The sequence below is a fragment of the Nyctibius grandis genome, chromosome 1 (genome assembly GCF_013368605.1).
Source record: "Nyctibius grandis isolate bNycGra1 chromosome 1, bNycGra1.pri, whole genome shotgun sequence".
NCBI classification, from domain to species: Eukaryota; Metazoa; Chordata; class Aves; order Nyctibiiformes; family Nyctibiidae; genus Nyctibius; species Nyctibius grandis.
The window spans coordinates 41,856,129-41,877,275 of NC_090658.1; the positions used below are offsets into that span (position 1 = coordinate 41,856,129).

A 21,147-nucleotide genomic window follows, 5' to 3' on the forward strand; every position below is an offset into this window, starting at 1 on the left:
TAACTGAATAATAGCAAAGTTTGTTTGAGTCAGAATTACCTGGTTGTTAAAAATAGTTAACACTCCTTTCTGCGAGGATGTTACTGTCAAATCCAGGTGGGGCACCTTCACTATACCCTTAATCACGTCTTGTCTCTTGACAACTGTCAATGACAAAATATTACTCTTCATCTTATAGACACAGAAAATCTAAACAAATAGAATAATAATATCAAGAACTTTTTCTCTTCCTGAAATGCATGTTTGTACCAACTCCAAGGCAGTAATGCATTATATCATAGATTACCCTATACTTGATGTAAATAATCATGTTACATTTTAAAATATCATTAATGTATTACAGATGTGCTAGTTCTTTCTACAGACAAATTCATAATTTCAAAATAATTTAGGAAAATGGAGAGCTGGGCAAGGCAGCAGTCGAGTGTTCAGACACAATGAGTTTAGTAAAAAACCATATGTTCCGGAACACATAAGAAGCAGCAGCATGAATAATAAGCAAAGACAGACATGAGATCTTATTACTGTACTTCAATAAAGTGTGCAACACATGGCATTAAAAAAAAATTAGTTTTGGATACAAGATGAAGTATGTCACCTGCGTGAGTAATCTGCTGTTTTTCAGATACAAGGAAAACCATGTTTTCTTCTTTCATCTGGGAAGACATGGCATCACTTTCTCCTATGAAACAGCCAAAAATCTAAACAAAACAAAATAGAACAAAACAAGCAATTTATAACAAATCTACTTCTGGAATATAAGTTTATATTTATAAAGTAAAATATTTATCTGACATTTTTATAATTTAATATTCTTTGAATAAGTTTCCTAGTGTTATTTGCCTTAACCATTAGCTGTCGATATGACTTCAGATTGCTGAGATCTGCTACTCAGATGCAATCTTTCTTCAGTGTTTGGAAAGAAGCCAGCATACACAGGGCTTCTAGGAGTAAAAACCAAAGGATTGATTGAGTTGTTAGTTCAGCTTTGCCTTGTAACGATTGTTTGTAAATAGTCATCTTCAACTTCCTTTTTCCAGTTTTACCTACTTGTGCTTCCTCAGCTAGACTTCAGCTAGAAGAAAAAACAGTATAAGGCAGACAAAACAGATTTCACTATATTTATAAACTGTGAGATTCAAAGTAGCGTAGTGTTTAGCCTACACAGAAGAGCTTTTTCATAAAGATATGCAGATTCCCATTTGCCTGAAAAAAACTGAATATAAAGTCCATTTTTAAAATTCCTTTTCAGCCATCTCCCTAAGCCTGGCAATGTTCCATTTGTACTGATCATGATGGAGATCCCCAGACAGGATATTCAGATAAGTAGCTCATTTCTGTCCCAGGTTGTGACAATACTTCAGCTGAAATGCTCTCCAAACCTTAAGCTCCGTACCCAAGAGTAGGTTAGTAATTTCCCCAGGAAATGAGTTCAGCCCCACTCAGCTGTACAGATATTTTTAATCTCCTTTCTCATATTATGGGCATTATATATACTCACTTTATTTCTGTATATATTTTAAAATGAAAAGTTAGTGGTGATCTGAGTATGACGTGAATGGTATGGAATAAGGGGTGGAATGTCCTGGTTTGGCCTAAACCAGGCCGATTTTCCTTTCAGTGATTTTTACTTTCAGCTAAGTCTCCTCTAAGTAACTGCACTTTCTGAAACTAACTGCATGTTTTTGCAGACAGTGTCTGCTTCCAGGACTGATAACGCTCGAAGTTTGTAGTTATCGCTGAGGCACCGGTAGGGATGTTGTGCAGAAAGGCTCTTGCTGTACTTGTTCTTGAGAGAAACCAAGGTCACTGCTGAATTCCTCACTGCTTACGAGTGAAGAGCCGAAGGGGGGTCGCAGCTGCAGGGGGAAGCGGACAGGGCAGGTGACCCAAAATTGACCAACGAGGGTATTCCATCCCATACACGTCATTCTCAGTATAAAGCGGGGGGATCACGAGGGTCTCGCTCTCTTTCTGCTATGGCCGGTGTCCAAGGAGGACTCCGTCTCTTTTCCTGCTGCCCCCGATCCCGATCCGTGCATTCCTGAATCCAGCTCTCGACCGTCGCTAGGCCCAGCCTGGGCCTTCCCGAAGCCTGCCCTGCAGTGCCGGTGGTGACGTGGCTGACTTCAGGGGAGCTCAATCTTGGTTTTGTATATATATTTGTATATATTTGATTATTTCTATTATTGTTATTATCCTCTTTTTCATTATTATAGTTTATTAAAACTGTTTTAACTTTCCAACCCGGAAGTCTCTCTCCCTTTTCCCTTTCCCTTTCCCTTTGGGGGGAGGGGGGGGGATAACAGAGAGCATCTGCCGCAGGTTTAATAGCCGGCCCAGCTTTAAACCGTGACAGTTCTAAAAGCAATGTCCCTTTGGATGCAAGACAAAACTTTGCACTTTTTTCTAGGTCGACATTTTTCATAGTATACAACAGAACTCACATTTTTCTTCTTTGAGAGATTCAGATGTACATATTTCAAAAAAAATATTCTTACACAACATTACTCTTCATCTTTCACTTCACAGCTCCCTCCTCACCATGCACACAGTTATCTATCATACATCATCAGTCAATACATCACCTGTCTATTATAGCCCTTTACATTCCTCTTTCTAGTTTCCTGTAATATCACCTTGTCTTTCCATCCTGTATCCAAACAGGATACAGGATTTAGTATCCTAAATTCCAGGTGTATACTCCTTCTGCAAAGTCATAATAACATATTCTTCACAATACCCAGCATGAATTAAAAAGTGGTAACACTAGTAACTCATACATATGGACTGTTTTTCATGTTATAGCATTTTCACAGTTGATTCTCAGAGTTTTAAGTTCCATCTGAATTCCCCAATTGTTTAGTAGTAAACAGAAGGGTTTTGAAAGAATTGGTGTGGCTAGAACATTATAATGGAGTGTTTCCCCCCAAAATTAAGGATGCAATCTTTCCACTATCATCAATTAATACTCTTGTAGCAGGTTTCCACCTATAATACGCATAAAGGCAGCGTTACAAAATCACAGAATTATGAAGCCATGAGGTTGAAAAGGACCTCTTGGGATCATTTAGTCCAACCCCTTTCCAACACCAAGTTGCACAGGACCGTGTCCAGTTGGGTTTTGAATATCTCTAAGGATGGGGACTCCACAAACTCTTTGGGCAACCTGTTCCAGTGTTTGATCAACCTCATGGTAAAAAAGTGTTTTCTTGTGTTCAAATGGAATTTCATGTATTTCAATTGGTGCTCTTTGCCTCTTGTCCTGTCAGTGAGCACTATGGAGAAGAGTCTGTCTCTCTCTTCTTCATTCCTCCCCTGCATTAGATATTTACACACAACGTCAAGAGTCTTCTCCAGACTAAACAGTCTCAGCTCTCCCAACCTTTCCTCATATGAGAGGTGCTCCAGCCCCTTAATAATTTTCATAGCCCTTCACTGGACTCACTCCAGTAGCTCCATCTCTTGTACTGGGGAGCCCAGACCTGGACAGTACTCCAGGCGTGATCTCAAGTCCTGAACAGAGAGGAAGGATCACCACATTTGATCTGCTGGCAATCCTTTTCCTAAACCAGCCCAGGATGCTGTTGGCCTTCTTTGCTAAAAGGGCACATTGCTGGCTCATTTTCAAAGGACCAAAGGTCTTCTGTGCCGAGCTGCTTCTCAACTGGTCTGTCACCAGTGTATACTGGTGCATGGGATTATTTCTCCCTAGGTGCAGGGCTTTGCACTTCCTTGTTGAACATCATGAAGTTCCTGTCAGCCCATTTCTTCAGGCTGTTGAGGTCCCTCTGAATGGCAGCAGCACAAACCTCTGGTGTATCAGCCACTCCTCCCAGTTTTGTATTTTCAAATATGCTGAGCATGCACTCTTGCCCATTATCCAGGTCATTAATGAAGATGCTAAATGGTATTGGCTCCAGTATTGACCCCTGGCATACACCACTAGTGACTTGCCTCCAGCTGGGTTTTGTATCACTTAGGTGTTCAGCCAGTATTCTTTCCACCTCACTGCCCACTTATTTAACCCACACTTTGTCAGCACGTCTATGAGTATGTTATGGGAGACAATGTCAAAAATGTTACTAAAGTTGAGGTAAACAACATCTACTGCTCTTCCCTTACCCGCCAAGCTAGTCACCTCATTGTAGAATCCTATCAGGTTGGTTAAGCATGATTTCTATGATTGCCCCTTTGTAAATCCATGCTGACTACTCCTGATCACCTTCTTGTCCTATGTGTGTTCAGAAATGGTTTCCAGAATTAGTCGCTCCATCACCTTCACCAAGAATCGAGGCGAGGCTAGTTGTCCTGTACTTCCATGGATCCTTTCTCTTGCCCTTACTGAAGATAGGAGTGGCATTTTACTTTCTTAAGTGTATGTTCCTGTTTTCCAGGCAGTGCAGAACAGACCCTTCACCTTACTGGGGACTAAGATTTTGGTGGGAGGAGTTATTCTTTAATGACAGACTGACCTGGTATCAGGTCACTCCTAAGTCCTGACAGGATGCTGGATGCAGTGGTTGCGGTAGGCCAGTAGCTGCCCTAAAGCCAACAGAGGTGGAAGTTCTCAGTGAGACACCCAGGTGTGTCCTGTCATACTTTCTGTAGACATAAGGCAGTGCCACATCTAATCTTTTGCTTCTGCCCAACAGGCAGAACACTGCCCAAAGAAAAGGCATCTTAGAAATCCCTAACAGCTGCATAAATGGCTTCTGCTGACTACAACATGGAGACAGGGGATCCCAACAAGCCCCACCCCATAATGTCTATCAGAGGTTGACAAAGAGCATAAAAGATGAAGCAAAATGCCATTTACACATCTTTCAGATGTTTGCCACTAAAAAAATAGAGCTTTCAAAGTGCAAACTACACTTGGGAAATTGATGCAGAGGTCAGTTTCCCAAGTCACTCATAAATGACAGCTGTTAGACTGTCAAGGATAAAATTACTTTAATTTTTTTTTAGTTAAAAAAGTGTCCTTTGAGTATGAGTATATTGTTGTGGAGACTGCTGGACACTTAGAAAACCCTTGAACATGGAGGTACTTGAAAAAGAGAAATATCAGGAAGATAAAGAAATAGGAACACTCACACAAGGCCATGATCTTTTAGGTCATGGGAATATATTTGGAAGAGTTTGTCAAGCTAAAGAGAGGCCAGATACGGAGAGGTAAATTTGAAAAAATTCAGTCTGTGAAAGTAGGAAGAGAGGAACAAAGGGTCAGGGATAGAGTTCTGGGAAAGGGGTGTGAGGGAGAGACAGAGATGATAAAAGAGGAATATCAAAGGAACAAAATGACATGTATCCCTCTTCCTTGACTTTCAAGACTGAGGGCATGCTCAGCAGTGCCAAAAGCAGCAGGGGAACTCGAAAGAAGAGGGATGAAATACATGAAATACAATGAAATACAATTTTTTCTTTTAGAAAAAAATCATTAGAAAACTGGAGCACAGACAGCAGAAACCATGATGGCTATTTAGGATGTTACAGAAAGTAACTTATCAATGATACTTTTGAAAAAATAAGTAATAAAAAGGAAGTTGAAGCAAGATCAAGTCTACTTACATTGTTCACAGAGGGTAACTAATGATATATCCAAGTTGCAGTTTATAAATGTGATTTGTCTAATATAACTAGTAGGTTAATGAACATAATAAGATTGCATGTATCAGGTAAGGGAGGCATATCTGTCTCTTTCACCATCTCTCAAACAACAGCTGGTCTCAACTAGAATACCCGGAATACTTTGCAGTCTTAAAAGGCCAATTACTATTTCAATAGATTTTTCAAACATGTAAAGGAGTAGATTTGCTTTTTTTTTTTTCAGAAGAAGTAAAGTTTCACTTAAAAGGAATGAAAAGGCTAAGGAGGATGAGAAAAGCAAGTGGGACCTAGGTTGGTCAAGTGTTAAATACAGTCAACTTAAAAATAAAAGAAATTTAAAAAGAGGAAGAGCTACAGATATGGGTGGAAGAAAAAAAAGGTCTATGATCCTCACCAGTAAGTAAATGTGTACATCTTTGAATGTCAAGAGACGAAAAAGAGATAAGGAAACTTTAGAGCTGTAGTGCAGCTACACTTATAAGCCTGTGGAATTGTCAGAAGAACAAAGAACACTGGCTTCATTCCTGAAATTAGAAACTCTCCAGGATTACCTGGACCATTTTGAAACCACAGAGTTTGTCAGAGAAAAAAATTAAAAATACTACCACCATGCAACGTGCAGGATACAAACCAATCCCATTTTATTTTATTAGGATCCATTCAAATAAGCCTGGAAATATCTGTTTTGATGCAATCATTACAGATAGGATGTTACCATGATTACAGTAGATCAAAAGCTGATGCTGAAGTTATGGTTGATGTAAATTGGGCTTAGACAACAATCAGATGTTCAATGCAATGATTATTCTATTTTAGTGTAAGCTAAATCTGGAGAATCCCAAGAGTCAGCAGTTTTCTTAACTCAGTTTTCACCTCTTTCTCTATACCCAGCCTATCTGTAAAACAAATTTATCCTTTTATCCGGAAAGCAGCTTAGATTTATGTTCCATAGTGTATAGATAGCTTGTAATACATATGACCATCAGATTTCCTGCTAAACAGAAAAAAAAACCAGAAAAGTGAAAAACTCACCGCGGGTTTTCAGTGCAGTATTATATTTCAAACTGTGCTGGATAAGGCCATGTCAAGGTAAAGAAATCAATGTCAGACTGAAGCTGATTCAAATAGTGTGATCTTTGTCTATTTCGTAACTGAATTACTGCTTCCATCATGGATGAATTTCCAGTTACTTTATGTTAAGTATTTCTCCCCACAAGAGAAAATAAATAAAAAAGCACATTAACACTTTAATCAGGATTCTTTTGAAGAGAGAAATAACAAATATTTCTATTTCATTCCCTACGGCAGTCAATATAGTCTCACTAATATCCATCTTCTACATGAAATGCATGCTTTTTTCGATAAAGTTTATACACAGGGCATTTTAAAAGGCTGTCATCAGTCAGCTCACACTTGGCAAAATTTGAGGAATGCTCATTCAAAGAAATGCTGAGCAAAACCAGGGCTTCACCTTTAACTATACTCTCATGTTGAAAGGGGAAGTAAGGAAGAAGGGTGACATGCAAGTAGGAGACATGAAAAGATAAAAGATTTCAAATTTACCTCTCACAAGTTGAATTTAATAATAGAGGAATTGGATGTGGCCTAAAGTTCTATCTGATAAAGAGGGCTTACAGGCAAATTCACTAGAAGGCAGTTACATGATGTTTGATGTCCTCTACAGCTTACTATTTCACATATTTCCCCCAGGGCCTCCTTGAAGAAAATCTTTAATGCTTGACATAAGCAAAGCTTGTGAGTAATGTGACATTGTAAGTAAAAACAACGTTAAAAGAGGTATTAACCAGAAATGTTCCCATACAGAAGCTTATTAAATTGAAAGGACCAAATACGCTGGTTTTAGGATGATATTAGGAATTTACTTGACAGGAATTGTTGATAACATGTAAAGAACAGATGCTGGGTATCTTCAATGTTCAAATAATAACATGATATTCCACTGTAAAATAAAATGGAAATATGCTAATGAATTTATAGTTCATGCCAGTTATTAATACCTCGCCTTAACGGCTTTAAGTCCAGCAAGGACTTGCCATATATGCAATGCCACCTATGCTATCACAGGAAAGTTACTGTGTTCTGGAAGTTATGTCCCATCTGCACAATTCTGTCTTCAGGTAGAAAAAAAAAAAACCAAACAAAATCTTGTAATAATGTATGATCATGGATGCTCTTGATACAGATTGGCTCTAACAATGTAAAAATCAGTCATTTTTATAGAACAGTTGCTTGAAACACTATGCATGGGAAATACCTTAATAAAAGATACTTTTCTAGAACAAGTGTTCATAATTTCTCATAACACATGGAAAAAAAAGAGCACCATGTTTAAAAGAAACAAGACAATACTTTTCCCACAAAATGTGTAAAACTGTGGATGCTATAGAAGTATCCTTTTTAGGTGGGTTCAGAAGTAATTTATAAATGGATAGATTAAAAAGTCCATCAAGGGATACTAAACACAGAGTGCAGATGCAACTCTGGCACAGAAAATCCTTAAGCTATATCCAGCCAGAAGCTAGGAGGGTAAACCAGATCTACTATTTCATAGTTACCTCATTCTTACACGAAGATTTGCTATTTACTGCTATTAGAGACAGAAAATTGGATTACATCTCACACCTCTACAGACTCAAATAATACATACAGAATTCTCTGGTTAAAAAACTCTCTACTAAAATGCTGCCATACCTCTAATGCTTTGCATTTAAAGTAAAGGGCAGATTTATCCCTGTGAAAAGGGGAAAAGGAAGGAGAGGAAGCAGAGGAAAGAGAGAAAAGAGAGGAAAATAAAGAAAGAGAGGAAGCATTTCTAAAGATTATGTGCTCTTATCTTCACAGCACAAATTGCGTACTGTAGTTATAAGAGATTTTGCATTTTGTCAAGAAGCCTGAGGCCAATGCATATCAGTGAAGCAGTTCAGGAGAAGACCTGGACATACTCAGGCTCCATGCTCCAGATCCTGCTGCCTTGTCAGGAATCTAGTATATCAAACTTTGCTTGAGGATAAGCAGTTCTGGTAGACAACTCAGTGCTCTTTCACAAAACAAGCAGGAAAAATGTTTTTATTTAGTTAGGTCATGCTTTAACATGTATTCATGTGCATCTACATAATAGGCTCAAGGATTCTTGTTCAGAGAGAGCAGGGGCCAACTTCCTCAACTCGTGTAAACCAGTGTAGCATAATTAATGTTTAATAAGAATTTTGATTTGCAAGTTCAGCCGACGTACCAAGCAGACAGGGGTAGGAAAGACAAGTAGTTCACCTACAAATAAAAATGTAACCTACCCAGGCTTTATTGAATACATTCTAATTAACCTTTCTTATCAGATCTCCAATGGCATACCTTTAAAAGGACAGATACCTCTCAGAGTTGGAAAGAGTGGAATAAGAAAAATAATACATATTTGGAATAAAAAATAGTCTTGCTCGCTGAAATTACTGGACTGATTTTGTAACCAGCAAAGTATGACCAAATCTTGCTCTTAAGAATCTGCTAGAATGAGCAGCGTGGACTCTCCCATGTGTTTCGCTGTTTTGCATGATATATTAAGAAGTCTGAAATTAGCCAGAGATGGTAAGCAGAAAATCCAGTACAGGGAATCTCTCAGCAAAGAGCTTATAGAGACAATGCTGTCATTTGCAAAATGCCGACCTGTTTACCCGCATGAGAAAGCGGTGAAAGGCAGGGCTGAGCAAACATCTTCCATACTTAGTCTTGCACTGACATGATGGCCTGAAAGAACTAGTCCTCACTCTAGTGAATAGGTTAGGGATGCCTCTAGGAATTATTTTCATATTTTAACTTCCACTGAATACTGATCTTCTGCTGCTCAAGCTTCACATTCCAGGTTTTGGCACTAGGAGCATAGGATTTTTCTTACTTAAACTAAAACTATAATAGCATAGAGCATAGAATAACACAAGTCAGAAAGAGCTAAATTTTACAATAATACAAACTCCTTCAGCTCTCAAGGCACATACCAGAATGGATATCACCACTCAAATTTCACAAGAGAAATTCCAAAGACAGATTCGACCCTCCTATCTTCAAATGTCTTCCCTGGAAGCTTGCATTTAATCAACAAATGGACACATGCAATTTTCTAAACTGTTTACTATCATACTAAACATGGAACTTCTTTCTTTCTCAACTTGTTGAAATTAAACGTCACTTCTTGTATAGGATAGCAGCACAAGTAAGGTACTCCAAGCCAGTTCTTCAATTTAGCTTTTCAAATCAACCAAAACAATACATTTTATCTAATTTTCTAGCTTCAAAAACTTATCTGTTTTCCAAATAATTTTTTTTTAGGAAATTAACGGCAGCCAGGATAATTAACAACAATGAAAGTACCCCATTATGCCATGGAGCTCATGAACCACAGACTCATGAACAACACATCATCAACAGTTTAATGCTGTTACCTTTTAAGATTCCAATTAGTTGTTTATATTTAACAAAGTTTTAGAAATCCTTACCTCACACCATTCTGTCCTTGCATCAAGGTTGTTGCTGATCTTCCTGAAAAAGGCCTTAATGTTATGATCCTTGACTTCTGGACCAAAAAGTGTCTGTGTGGTTGTATAGAACTTATCATAGTCTATCATCTCATCTGTATGAGAGGAACAATATCCACAGAGTTAAAAACTGGCAAGGTACAGCTTCCTTCCTTATTCCCCCTACCTCCTGTTTGACTTCTCCTTCAGTATCACACAGAATCACAGAATCACAGAATGTTAGGGATTGGAAGGGACCTCGAAAGATCATCTAGTCCAATCCCCCTGCCGGGGCAGGATTGCCTAGACCATATCACACAGGAACGCGTCCAGGCGGGTTTTGAATGTCTCCAGAGAAGGAGACTCCACAACCTCTCTGGGCAGCCTGTTCCAGTGTTCAGTCACCCTTACAGTAAAGAAGTTTTTCCTCAAATTTAAGTGGAACCTCCTGTGCTCCAGCTTGCACCCATTGCCCCTTGTCCTGTCAAGGGATGTCACTGAGAAGAGCCTGGCTCCATCCTCTTGACACTTGCCCTTTACATATTTATAAACATTAATGAGGTCACCCCTCAGTCTCCTCTTCTCTAAGCTAAAGAGACCCAGCTCCCTCAGCCTCTCCTCATAAGGGAGATGTTCCACCCCCTTAATCATCTTCGTGGCTCTGCGCTGGACTCTCTCTAGCAGTTCCCTGTCCTTCTTGAACTGAGGGGCCCAGAACTGGACACAATACTCCAGATGCGGCCTCACCAGGGCAGAGTAGAGGGGGAGGAGAACCTCTCTCGATCTGCTGACCACACCCCTTCTAATACACCCCAGGATGCCATTGGCCTTCTTGGCCACAAGGGCACACTGCTGGCTCATAGTCATCCTGTTGTCCACTAGGACCCCCAGGTCCCTTTCTCCTACGCTGGTCTCCAACAGCTCTGTCCCCAACTTGTACTGGTACATGGGGTTGTTCTTGCCCAGATGCAGGACTCTACACTTGCCCTTGTTATATTTCATTAAATTTCTCCCCGCCCAACTCTCCAGCCTGTCCAGGTCTCTCTGAATGGCTGCGCAGCCTTCCGGCATCTCAGCCACTCCTCCCAGTTTTGTGTCATCAGCGAACTTGCTGACAGCACACTCTAATCCCTCATCCAAGTCATTAATGAATATATTGAATAGAACTGGTCCCAGAACCGACCCTTGCGGAACTCCGCTAGACACAGACCTCCAACTGGACTCTGTCCCGCTGACCACTACTCTCTGGCTTCTTTCCTTCAGCCAGTTTACAATCCACCTCACTACCCGATCATCCAGACCACACTTCCCCAGTTTAGCTGCGAGGATGCTGTGGGAGACCGTGTCAAACGCTTTACTGAAATCGAGATAGACCACATCCACAGCTTTACCATCATCTATCCACCGGGTAACATCCTCATAAAAGGCTATCAAGTTGGTTGAGCAAGACTTCCCCTTGGTGAAGCCATGCTGAGTGCCCCTAATGATCCCCCTATCCTTGATGTGCCTAGAGACAGCACCAAGGACAAGTTGCTCCATCACCTTTCCGGGGATGGAGGTGAGGCTGACCGGTCTATAGTTACCCGGGTCCTCCTTCCTGCCCTTTTTGAAGACTGGAGTGACATTCGCTTTCCTCCAGTCCTCAGGCACCTCTCCCGTTGCCCACGACTTAGCAAAGTCAATAGCATGCAAGTTACAGCTCCCCACACTGTATTCACTAAAGCATTTTGCAAAAAAAAAAAAGTTCAGTCTTAATGTTCAGTCTTTTCAAAACCACCTGATTTGCAATACATGACAGGAAACAGATAGATAAAATAATAGGTGAAAAATACTCACCTATTCTTTCTTCCTTTACTCTCATACCACAATTCTGGTTTGTTGATCTGAACCTGAATGGTGTCCTGGGATAAAGCTTAGCTTTTCATTCAACAATAGCTGCTTGCATTGAGAAAAGCAAAACTTCACCCTGATTATTTACAATTAAGCAACTGGATTTACATAATGCATTGGGTTCGAGCTTTTACAGATCACTAGGAACATTGCATTGTGCTAGCTTGTATACGTGGCAACTCCACCAATTATATTTTGTGAGCAATAACCATAGCATTACAATTTGATCAGAAGTCCTAACAGGAGGAGAAAAGCACTCTCATAGCACAATCTACCTATCTCCTGTAAAAATCAAGAAGCCACAGTCTGAACATTAATTTGAAGTCTTTCTTATAGTCTTGTCTCTATGACACCTTTTCTCCATATGAAAATTACATTTTTCCATCAGAAAGAGTATCTCTTACCATCATCTTCAATATACAAGCCTAATCTCTCCTTTGTCTTCTGGGTTACTGTTTTTTCAACTAGTTGCTGGAACTGCTTCAAAGCATTCTTGAAATCTGGCACTTCAAGAGCAGAGCAACTCTCCTTATCACAATCCTTCTTTTCAGACATCCTTTATTAACAGAGAACAAGGTAAGAGGGAGAGCTCTTCTTACAGCCTGGTCCAAGCCTTGTTTTGCCCCTTAAATCTTAAACTCCTACATGAGTCCATATGAGATGCAGCTGCATGACAAGTACACCAAGCACTACATAATAAAAAAGAGGTGACTCTGGCTTAGCATCTCAAGCTGGCAAACATACTAGTAACTGTTGATGTCACACCCCCCATTACATCACAGAATCCTACTCGCTGAGCAGCCCTAGGTCATGAACCAGGATCACTAATAACCTGGCATGTGAAATTATTTCATGGTATCTCGTGCAATTGGTGGTTGAACAGGCATGAACTTTCTCACTTCCAGGGCCAGACAAGGATTTCATAAGGGTTCAATTCTGCTACAGCTGACACCGTTTTAGCAATATGAGATCACATTCTCCAGTAAGAACACATCTTTGAGACTAGCTGTTGCAAGTTTACCATATCTTTCAGACTTTTGTACTGAGTGAGGAGGAAAGAAGATTATACCAGTTATCTCTAAGTTTCATATTGTCTTCTTACCCTTTGGATTATTTTCAAGTTTTCTGCCAAAGGCTGCACAACAACTAACGCAGTTAGGAACAGCTGCAACTGTGGATTCCTTTGGATCCACGCATGATTTGGTGAAGAATGACACAGCCAGTTCTCCTTTTATATTTGCTCTGCGACAGGAGAACTGAGACCAGTCTGATGACATTCTAGCATGTGCTACTGCTGCAAGGCTTGGCCAGGGATCTCAATCTAGGTGGAGATGCCTGGTTTTATAGTAGAAATAAGAGCATTTCACCAGGGATGTTAAGTTATGAATCATTATTCATGTAGTACAAAAAGGCCAAAGACATTCAATTCAATACGGAAATAACTAGAAAAGCACTTTTTGACAGTTAGTTCTTGGGAGTAACATTGAATGTTTGCTTCCTTAGTAAATCTCTCTCCTTTTCTTGAATATATGCTTTGTGTCCTCTTTATTGTATTCAAAATCCCTACTCAGTGAACTAGAACTTCCAACCTAGACACCCAGTTACCCTGCAGAAACATTTTTTTTTAATTGCGGAAACCATTATGGCTGAGATTGCAAGAAATCCAGTGATGGAGTGGTAGTTTTAGTTATTTTCAGCTGTCCAGTTGCCTCTCCCTTAAGATCTTACAGCCATTCAAACTCCTTCTATTTGTCTTACTTAACTTCCAGTGAAGTTACTGTTTCTTTCTCCTAACATACAACTAAGGAGCCCAGAGATTAAGTGTTGGCTCTTAACATGTGCCTGGCCAAAGCTCAGCTATATGTCTTAAATGGTTACTGTTTTGAAAAGAGTCTGCTTATATTGCACCTAAGTTCAGTCAGAATCTTAAAGTCAGAATACTCCTATATCAAGGTATCCCAAGGATCTTTCTGGGTTTTGTTCTCGGGGCATACTTAAACAAAAGCAGGATGGGGCTATTCAGAAAGCAAAATTGCAGCTACTACTTTCTTTTGAAAGTGGGAGGCCGGAGCACCCACTGACTAATCAAAATTGTTTGATGTGCTACCCATTGTCTTGATATCAGACATAATTTTTACCCTGCAAGAGCACCAGTCTCTGTGTTATATCTATGTTATCTTTCTATCCCGCTACATCTTAAATTCTTTACTGAATAGTGGAACCCTAGGGTATCCTACTGGAGTGGTGGAAAAGTGAATTTATTTTTCCTCTAGCTGAAAGAGAATTAAATCCAAAACTATCCCCTGAATGAGTAATACAGTGACTAGTGAAGAAAGGGCAAGTACTAGTTCTTGTAGGAATATTCTAAAGAATCAAGTGTCATTCATTCTTTGGAAAGGAATGATGTAAAAAACTATCTTCAAAGAATGGTTCAGCGCAGTGAATTTTAAGAAGAGGGCAGCATTTTCCTGAAAAAACAGGTGCTTGAAAAAGGAGTTTTACAATTTGCACCTGTGATCATTAGTAGCCTTCTATTGACTAAAAAGTCACAGTTTTAAAAAAACGCTATAGGTATTGGTAATGAATATGTTAATTACTTTGGATCATGTTATGATCACAGATTCTCTGCATATGGAAGCTAGTTATCTTGCTCAGAGTTCTGGATTCTGTGCTACACCTCAGATGATCAACTTTCATATCCTACAACACTTTACTGAATCTGACCCCTTATGCTTGATAAAATTTTGCAAATTGTAAAGGCTTACCATTTTTGGACGCTGCCATGTGAGGCAGTGTGTTCTACTGTGAAGTCAGAAGAACTGTGTTCTTGTCATGACTCTGCCATTTCTTCTTTCTTGGTAACCTTATCAGGTTGCTAAAATCTACCTGTAAAACAGGAACAACATCCCAACCCTGAATTAGTTGCTGAATTAGTTCCTTTGAAGTATTACTAATCCTTGTAAGTTAACATCCACATTATATGTGTGCGTTATCTGTGGTTCCTTTTGTATCACTACACTACGCTGACATTAAATTCTGGCACCTTGCTTCTTATCACACTACTCCCGTGTCTGCTGCACATTTGCATGAAAATTGTTGGCATAATAAATATAACTGAACTGTAACTGAAGGTGAACAAAACTGTTCATGTCATTAGCTATGCTTAAGTAAACATGCATTTACATTTGTTCACTGATCTTCCAGTTAGTGAAGTCATTAATTCACATTCATTAACACAATCACATACTTCTGTGATCAACAAAATTCTAAAGTACTTCAGAGAAGCACATCAGTGATAAAGAGTAGAGGCTGGTATCTTCTGCCATTCAAAAAAAATGGAGCTCATGAACAAATCACGAGAAAAGTTGTTGTCCCTCTTTTTATTCCCCTCACCAAGGTAATTTACATAATCCTAGATTATTTTTGTTTTTATACCAGTGCAGACATTAGCGCTTCATTAAGCAGTTGATCAAGTTTTGGATGAGAAAATCCAACTAGAACAGTCAGGCCAAAATATCCCCTTTGACCCCAATTAGTGTCCTTGCTCCCAAATTTAACAGAGGCATCATGAATTCATAAAGTTTAAATCCAGAAGAGACCTTGAGATCTTCTACTTTCACCTCCTCTATGTTACAGATCATTAAACGTCATCCATTTATTACTATAATGAGCCCAACAACTTTGTTCTAAAGCATAACTTGCAGAAAGGTATCAAGTTTTAATCTGCAGACACTAAAAGGTGGAAAATCCATCATGTCTGTTCCAAAGGTTAATTGCTCACATTGTTAAAATTTAAGCCTCCCATTTGAATTTGTGTGGCTTCAGCTTCCATTCAGCAGTTGTTGGAATGTCTTCACTGATTTAGAGTAATAGTTGGTATATTCTTATACTAGGGGCCTTTGTACCTGAATTCTCCATTTTTTTTCCCTTGTTAATTACAGCAGATTGAACTCTCTGCCTCCTACTGCAGCACTTTCCTTCAGGCCTCAAAATAATGTTTGTGATTCTTTTCCACATTTTTCAGCTTTTCAATATCTTTAAAGAATGCTGATGCTGTGTTGCTGTGCTATACCATAATAAGCAAATTGGTACTCTGGTCAAATAATGAATTTCAGTCTATTTGTTAAACTCACTTTTCACTAGATTATATTGATCAATTTCTTTTTACGTTCTTTAGCTATTGATCTCCAGATCAGCTTTTCTATTACTTCACCCAAGGCTGATGACAGGCTCATTGGTCAAGGCTTCCTTGAATCGCTGTGCATGGAGTCTCTGCTCTGTGGAGATTCTGTAGTTGAAAGGGAAGCCGAAATTATATTTTATATTTCTTTGTGGCTATCTATCTAAAGGATTGATATCAATCAGGCATGTTTCAGGAATATCAAAATCACTTCTTAAAAAAACAGATAAACACCATAGTCTTCACTCACACTTGGGAAAATCAGCTAACAGTTTTGATATATATACGGAAGACAACAATTCAGTATTAAACAAAGTGACTAAAAATAATGCATGCAAGTGTCTCTGCGTGAAATAGCTAGTTCTTCAGGGAAAATGGGTTTCAAGATATGCTACCTAACATGAGCAATCCAACTGCTTGAAATTCTATCATTTCCACTGGGAAGAGCACAAAAGTTTCTGGGTACTCCTGCTCAACAGCAATGAGTATGTCTTTCAATTAGAATAAGGAAAAGAGTTTGGCAGAGAAAAGCAGCACTGATTCCTGGAAAAGGAAGGGATAGCTTGAGGATGCATTTTTGCTAGTTCCAACAGTAATTCTCCAGGAAAATATTTCCCTTGTGTGTCAAGGTACTCAGCGGTTGGTCAGGTACTGTATCTTGGTCAGAGTTACAGTGTATTTGATATATTGCTTCTAGCTGAATCCTTGTTATGCAGTGTTTCCTGTTGATTGATTTTTCCAGCCTATGTCATCTAAGCTTGTATGACATCAGGCTATATTATCATTTCCGAATTAATGACAGTGTTTTAAGGTTCATAAAAGGTATTAACATCCATCCTCAGAATGGAAAGGTTAAGAACAGAAAGCTATGTTTTGTTCTCTTGCAACCACCCATGAAGAAACTTCATGTTAAATAGCATAATGAAAATACACAGAAATCCCAAATAAGGAACCATTGCTTTCACTACCAGCTGATTCTGTTGTATTCAATGTTTAAACTCAAAAAAATATACAGTACAATTTTAAAATAAGATGTAATGCCTGAGTGGACTGACATACAAAAGTGGAGAAGATAGGAACTGCATTAGAAGATAAGCAAAGTCTAAAAGGGAAATTCAATCTTAAGCTGATGAGTAACAGGAAGTCCTTGCATTAGTAAGTCGACAGCAGCATTAACTGAATGAAAAGCATGTTCTTTCCTGTCTCCCTTACTGATACTGTGGAAAGCATTGGATATGGAATATGGTGAAGTTAATGTGTATTCAGAAGTCGAACCTCCCAACTCTCCTCTTCTTACTACGTAATCATATTAGTCTCAATTATTGGAAATTCTCAGACCAGTACAAAGTTAATGATATGTATGTCTGTACGGGTGCAAAGAACAGCTACAGCGAGCTCACTGGAGGATTGGCAGCTTATTTGAAAAATCAGTAATTTTTAATCTTTATCTCAAGAACTATCATAAGCCTATGAAATTCTATGCAAGTTTTAAAATTCTGATCATGTAATTTGACAGATCATAACAAATAACCCAAAGCTACTGCAGAAGACAACCCAGCAAAAGGTGATAGATCTTCTTTCCTGTCTCTACCAGGTTGCCAGTCACCCTTTCTGGTATTATCATTCAAAGACATCGTCCCCAAGAAAAATGATGGTTCAGAATAGCCCAAAGAAAACACAGTAGACAGAAAACACATTTAGTAGATCTAAAATGGCCTCATTTGTCCTTAAAGAGGCTCTGGCACATCAGAGACTTTGTTTCTGACTCTGATTTTGGTCCAGATCAAGTCCAGCCATTTAAAAAAAAAAAAATCAGTCCCTGAAACTGCCTTCTTTTGATGAAGCTACCTATCCTTTTCTATTTCATCCTTTAAAATAAGTCCCTTAAGCTTGGCTGTGTTTGCAGGTGAATCAGCATAGAGCTGCATGAGTTCAGAGCAGCTGAACTCCTCTCTGACTGGTATGGGATTGGGCAAGTCAACTCTTCATTAATTTTAGCAATGTAAAAATTAAAGTTCTCCCATGAAACAGTGTTGAAGGGGTGCTATCAAGCTGACATTTACATGAGCTCACTCTCTTTTCTACTGACTTCATTCTTCACTTTGCTTTTGCCACATTATCGCCCCACAAGCAGTATCACACTCCTTGCTATAAAGTGCATTTGCTCTTCTGTGTCACTAACAACAGCTGAAATGACACAGTGATAATTTTTAAAATCATATTTCCTATGCACTATTTATTGATTTGTATGTTAGACTCTCAAAAATGAAAACAGGCCAGTGAGTTTGTAATCACTTTCACTTCACATTTGTCACACTAACAAGAAGCTTTAGCATAGGGATGAGCTCCTATAGAAGGTTATTCCTTTAAAATAGTTTATATCACAACTGAATTTCACAGGGTTACTGTTGCAAAACCTGGTGTTACTGGTCTTACATTGGTTTTACAATGTTAGCATTACAACCTAGCTGCGCTATGAGCTGTGTCTATACAACAAAGGGAGATATGATGTCAGCAGGTACAAACATATATCACCACTTGTTTTAATCTACTTAGCAGGAAACAGGTGCCACAGAGGCATCACATCAATATGCATCTGCCACCTCAGCATGTACCACAGTCCCACACAGGTTTGTACAGCCAAGATGAAGTTCATCTCACCTAACTTAGGCATCTAAAAGTTAATAATTCAAGTCACCTTATATGCCAGTCAATGATAACAAACACTTTCAGAGAGTGATTCATCTTCCTGGTCTTAGGTGCTTAACTTTTAAATACATTATTTAGGTGAGATGAATCACACCTGGAGCTAGTACAGCTGTTTGTACACATGCCAGATATACCAGAGCTCAGATGTATGGTACATGACGCAGCCAACTTCCAGCTGTAGCACAGATGTCTGACAGCATTTCATCACCTCCCAGGATTGCCCATTTGGGTCCCCTCCCCTCTGCAAACCCTCGTGCTTGCTTCAGTGAGCTGTGTTTGAGCCAAACACTTTTCTCAATCCAGAATATTCTCAGATTCTTGCAATTTTTCCACTTAGCCTGCTTAATGATTTAAAGTTCACATCCCTATATGGACTAGATTATATAGTTAGGATTACAAATTCTGTAAGATCAAGCCCTAATTTTGAAATTTTGCCATTAGGCTTGTGCATTTTTTTTCTTACATATTGCATTATCAACAGATATAGATCTGTGAGAAGCGAAAAATGACTCGTGTCAGAATAAAGAGGAAAAAGTAGAGACTTCTTGGCAATGTATAAATAAGTGACCACAAAATACTAAGCCACTGTGATGAGGAGAGACTAACACTTAAGGGTTAATAACAGGACCATCAGGACCATTGTTTAGCTTAAGCTATATATCTATAGTCTCAGACCCTAGATAGGAACTAACTACTAACCACAGGAAAAACATAAGATAGAGTAGAATGTATAGGAGGAAGGGACTCATCAAGGAAATCACATAACTACTGTCAAAAGAAAGCTGATCTCAGCAGGTTTTGCAGTTGGGGTAAAAAGTGCACAGCGAGGAAGACATACGGCCTTCATCCCTGAGACCCCGGCCCACGACCACCAGGAGAAACTGCGCGTGCGCAACCAGGAGGAATTAAATGTGGAGACTATGGAAATGATTTCCCGGGGCTCATTATAATAAAGACCACCTTTCCGGGACAGTCATGAATATGTATAGGCGTCCTTAAAATTATGATGAATATGTAACACTTTACCACATAAATACAAAATTAATTACTGTGAAAGGCGCGCACGATTTTGGTGGGATTACCCCCCGTGCTGCCCAGCGCTGTTTTGCCTTTGCTTTGCAATAAACCGAAATTATGATTGGCGTTTCAGACTGAGGCTCGTTTCTCACAGATCTATATTAAAAGCCTTGTTTTAATGCCATGTTGTTGGGAACAGATGAAAGGTTTCTTCTGTCCGTAAACTCTCCCTTGCTCTATAGATATACACTGCAGCTATATATAGATACAGTGAATATTCACTTGGCTTTCATCTGCCTTTAAGGCTAAAGAATAGCAAAGAGAACATCTAGGAATACAAATGCCAGGAGAAGGCTATGAAAAATCAAATTAAAAAGCTGAAGCCAGGTAGCCAGAGTTTTTTTGGGGGGTTGTTTTGTTTTGTTTTCTTTCAGAGAACTGCAGTCTGGCTGTCTACCATGCCCTGTGAAATAAGTTTTACAAAGTTCAAAACAGGCAGCAAAACCCCAGCATCATCTCATTCCTGAAACAAATGTACTGAGTATGGACAAAAGCTTCTCTCTTCTGCTCACTCTCTGCTTGTCAGGAAAGATGGGAAAGAGCCTGTGACTTGAAAGGCACGCTAGCAGAAGATAAAGAAGAGAAATGAGTGAGATCAACAAAGAAATGAATGAACAAATGGGAAATTAAGTAGGTCTCCTGAATGCCTTAAAACACTCTTTTTTCCACTCCACAATGTTCTCATTGCAAAAGCCCTGACATTTTTGATGTTATAGTTAGAACTGGGAGTCATGGTTTGTGGTTTGTATTTCTACGCAAGGTTAGAGAGTAGAAGAGACTTTGGCACTTTATTTGCTCTGGTTCAGGTTCTTGAGCTCTAATGTGAGTGACACTCGATGCTCTGATGTCCTGAAACATTTCAAATTGCTAAATACAGCTAAGGCAGGGAACTTTTGAAGACAGCCCCAGATATCTGCAGACTTTCCAGTTGTGAATTATTATTTCCAAGGCTGGCTTTTAAGGTTTTTCTTATACTTATGTAAGCATATATCTACATATACACACATGTTGGCCACCTGAAAATTTACAGCCAATGCATTCTTCCATCCCATGTAAATTATGCATAACAGACAACAGATGAAAAGGACTGTTGCAGAAGTGATCCAGAAAATCCTTGAGAGTTTCAAGGACTGTTTTTATAGCACAAGACTGGAGAGCTTG

General features: G+C 39.2%; 1 protein-coding gene across 1 annotated transcript in view; it reads right to left on the reverse strand.

Moving 5' to 3' along the window:
- The window catches only part of WDR64 (WD repeat domain 64), an 80,774-nt gene extending 68,199 nt beyond the window's left edge, over positions 1–12,575 (reverse strand). The window contains 4 exon segments of the mRNA XM_068395910.1: positions 40–143; positions 599–701; positions 10,113–10,246; positions 12,425–12,575. Coding sequence (XP_068252011.1) covers positions 40–143; positions 599–701; positions 10,113–10,246; positions 12,425–12,575 — 492 coding nt within the window.
- Positions 12,576–21,147: the final 8,572 nt, after the last annotated feature.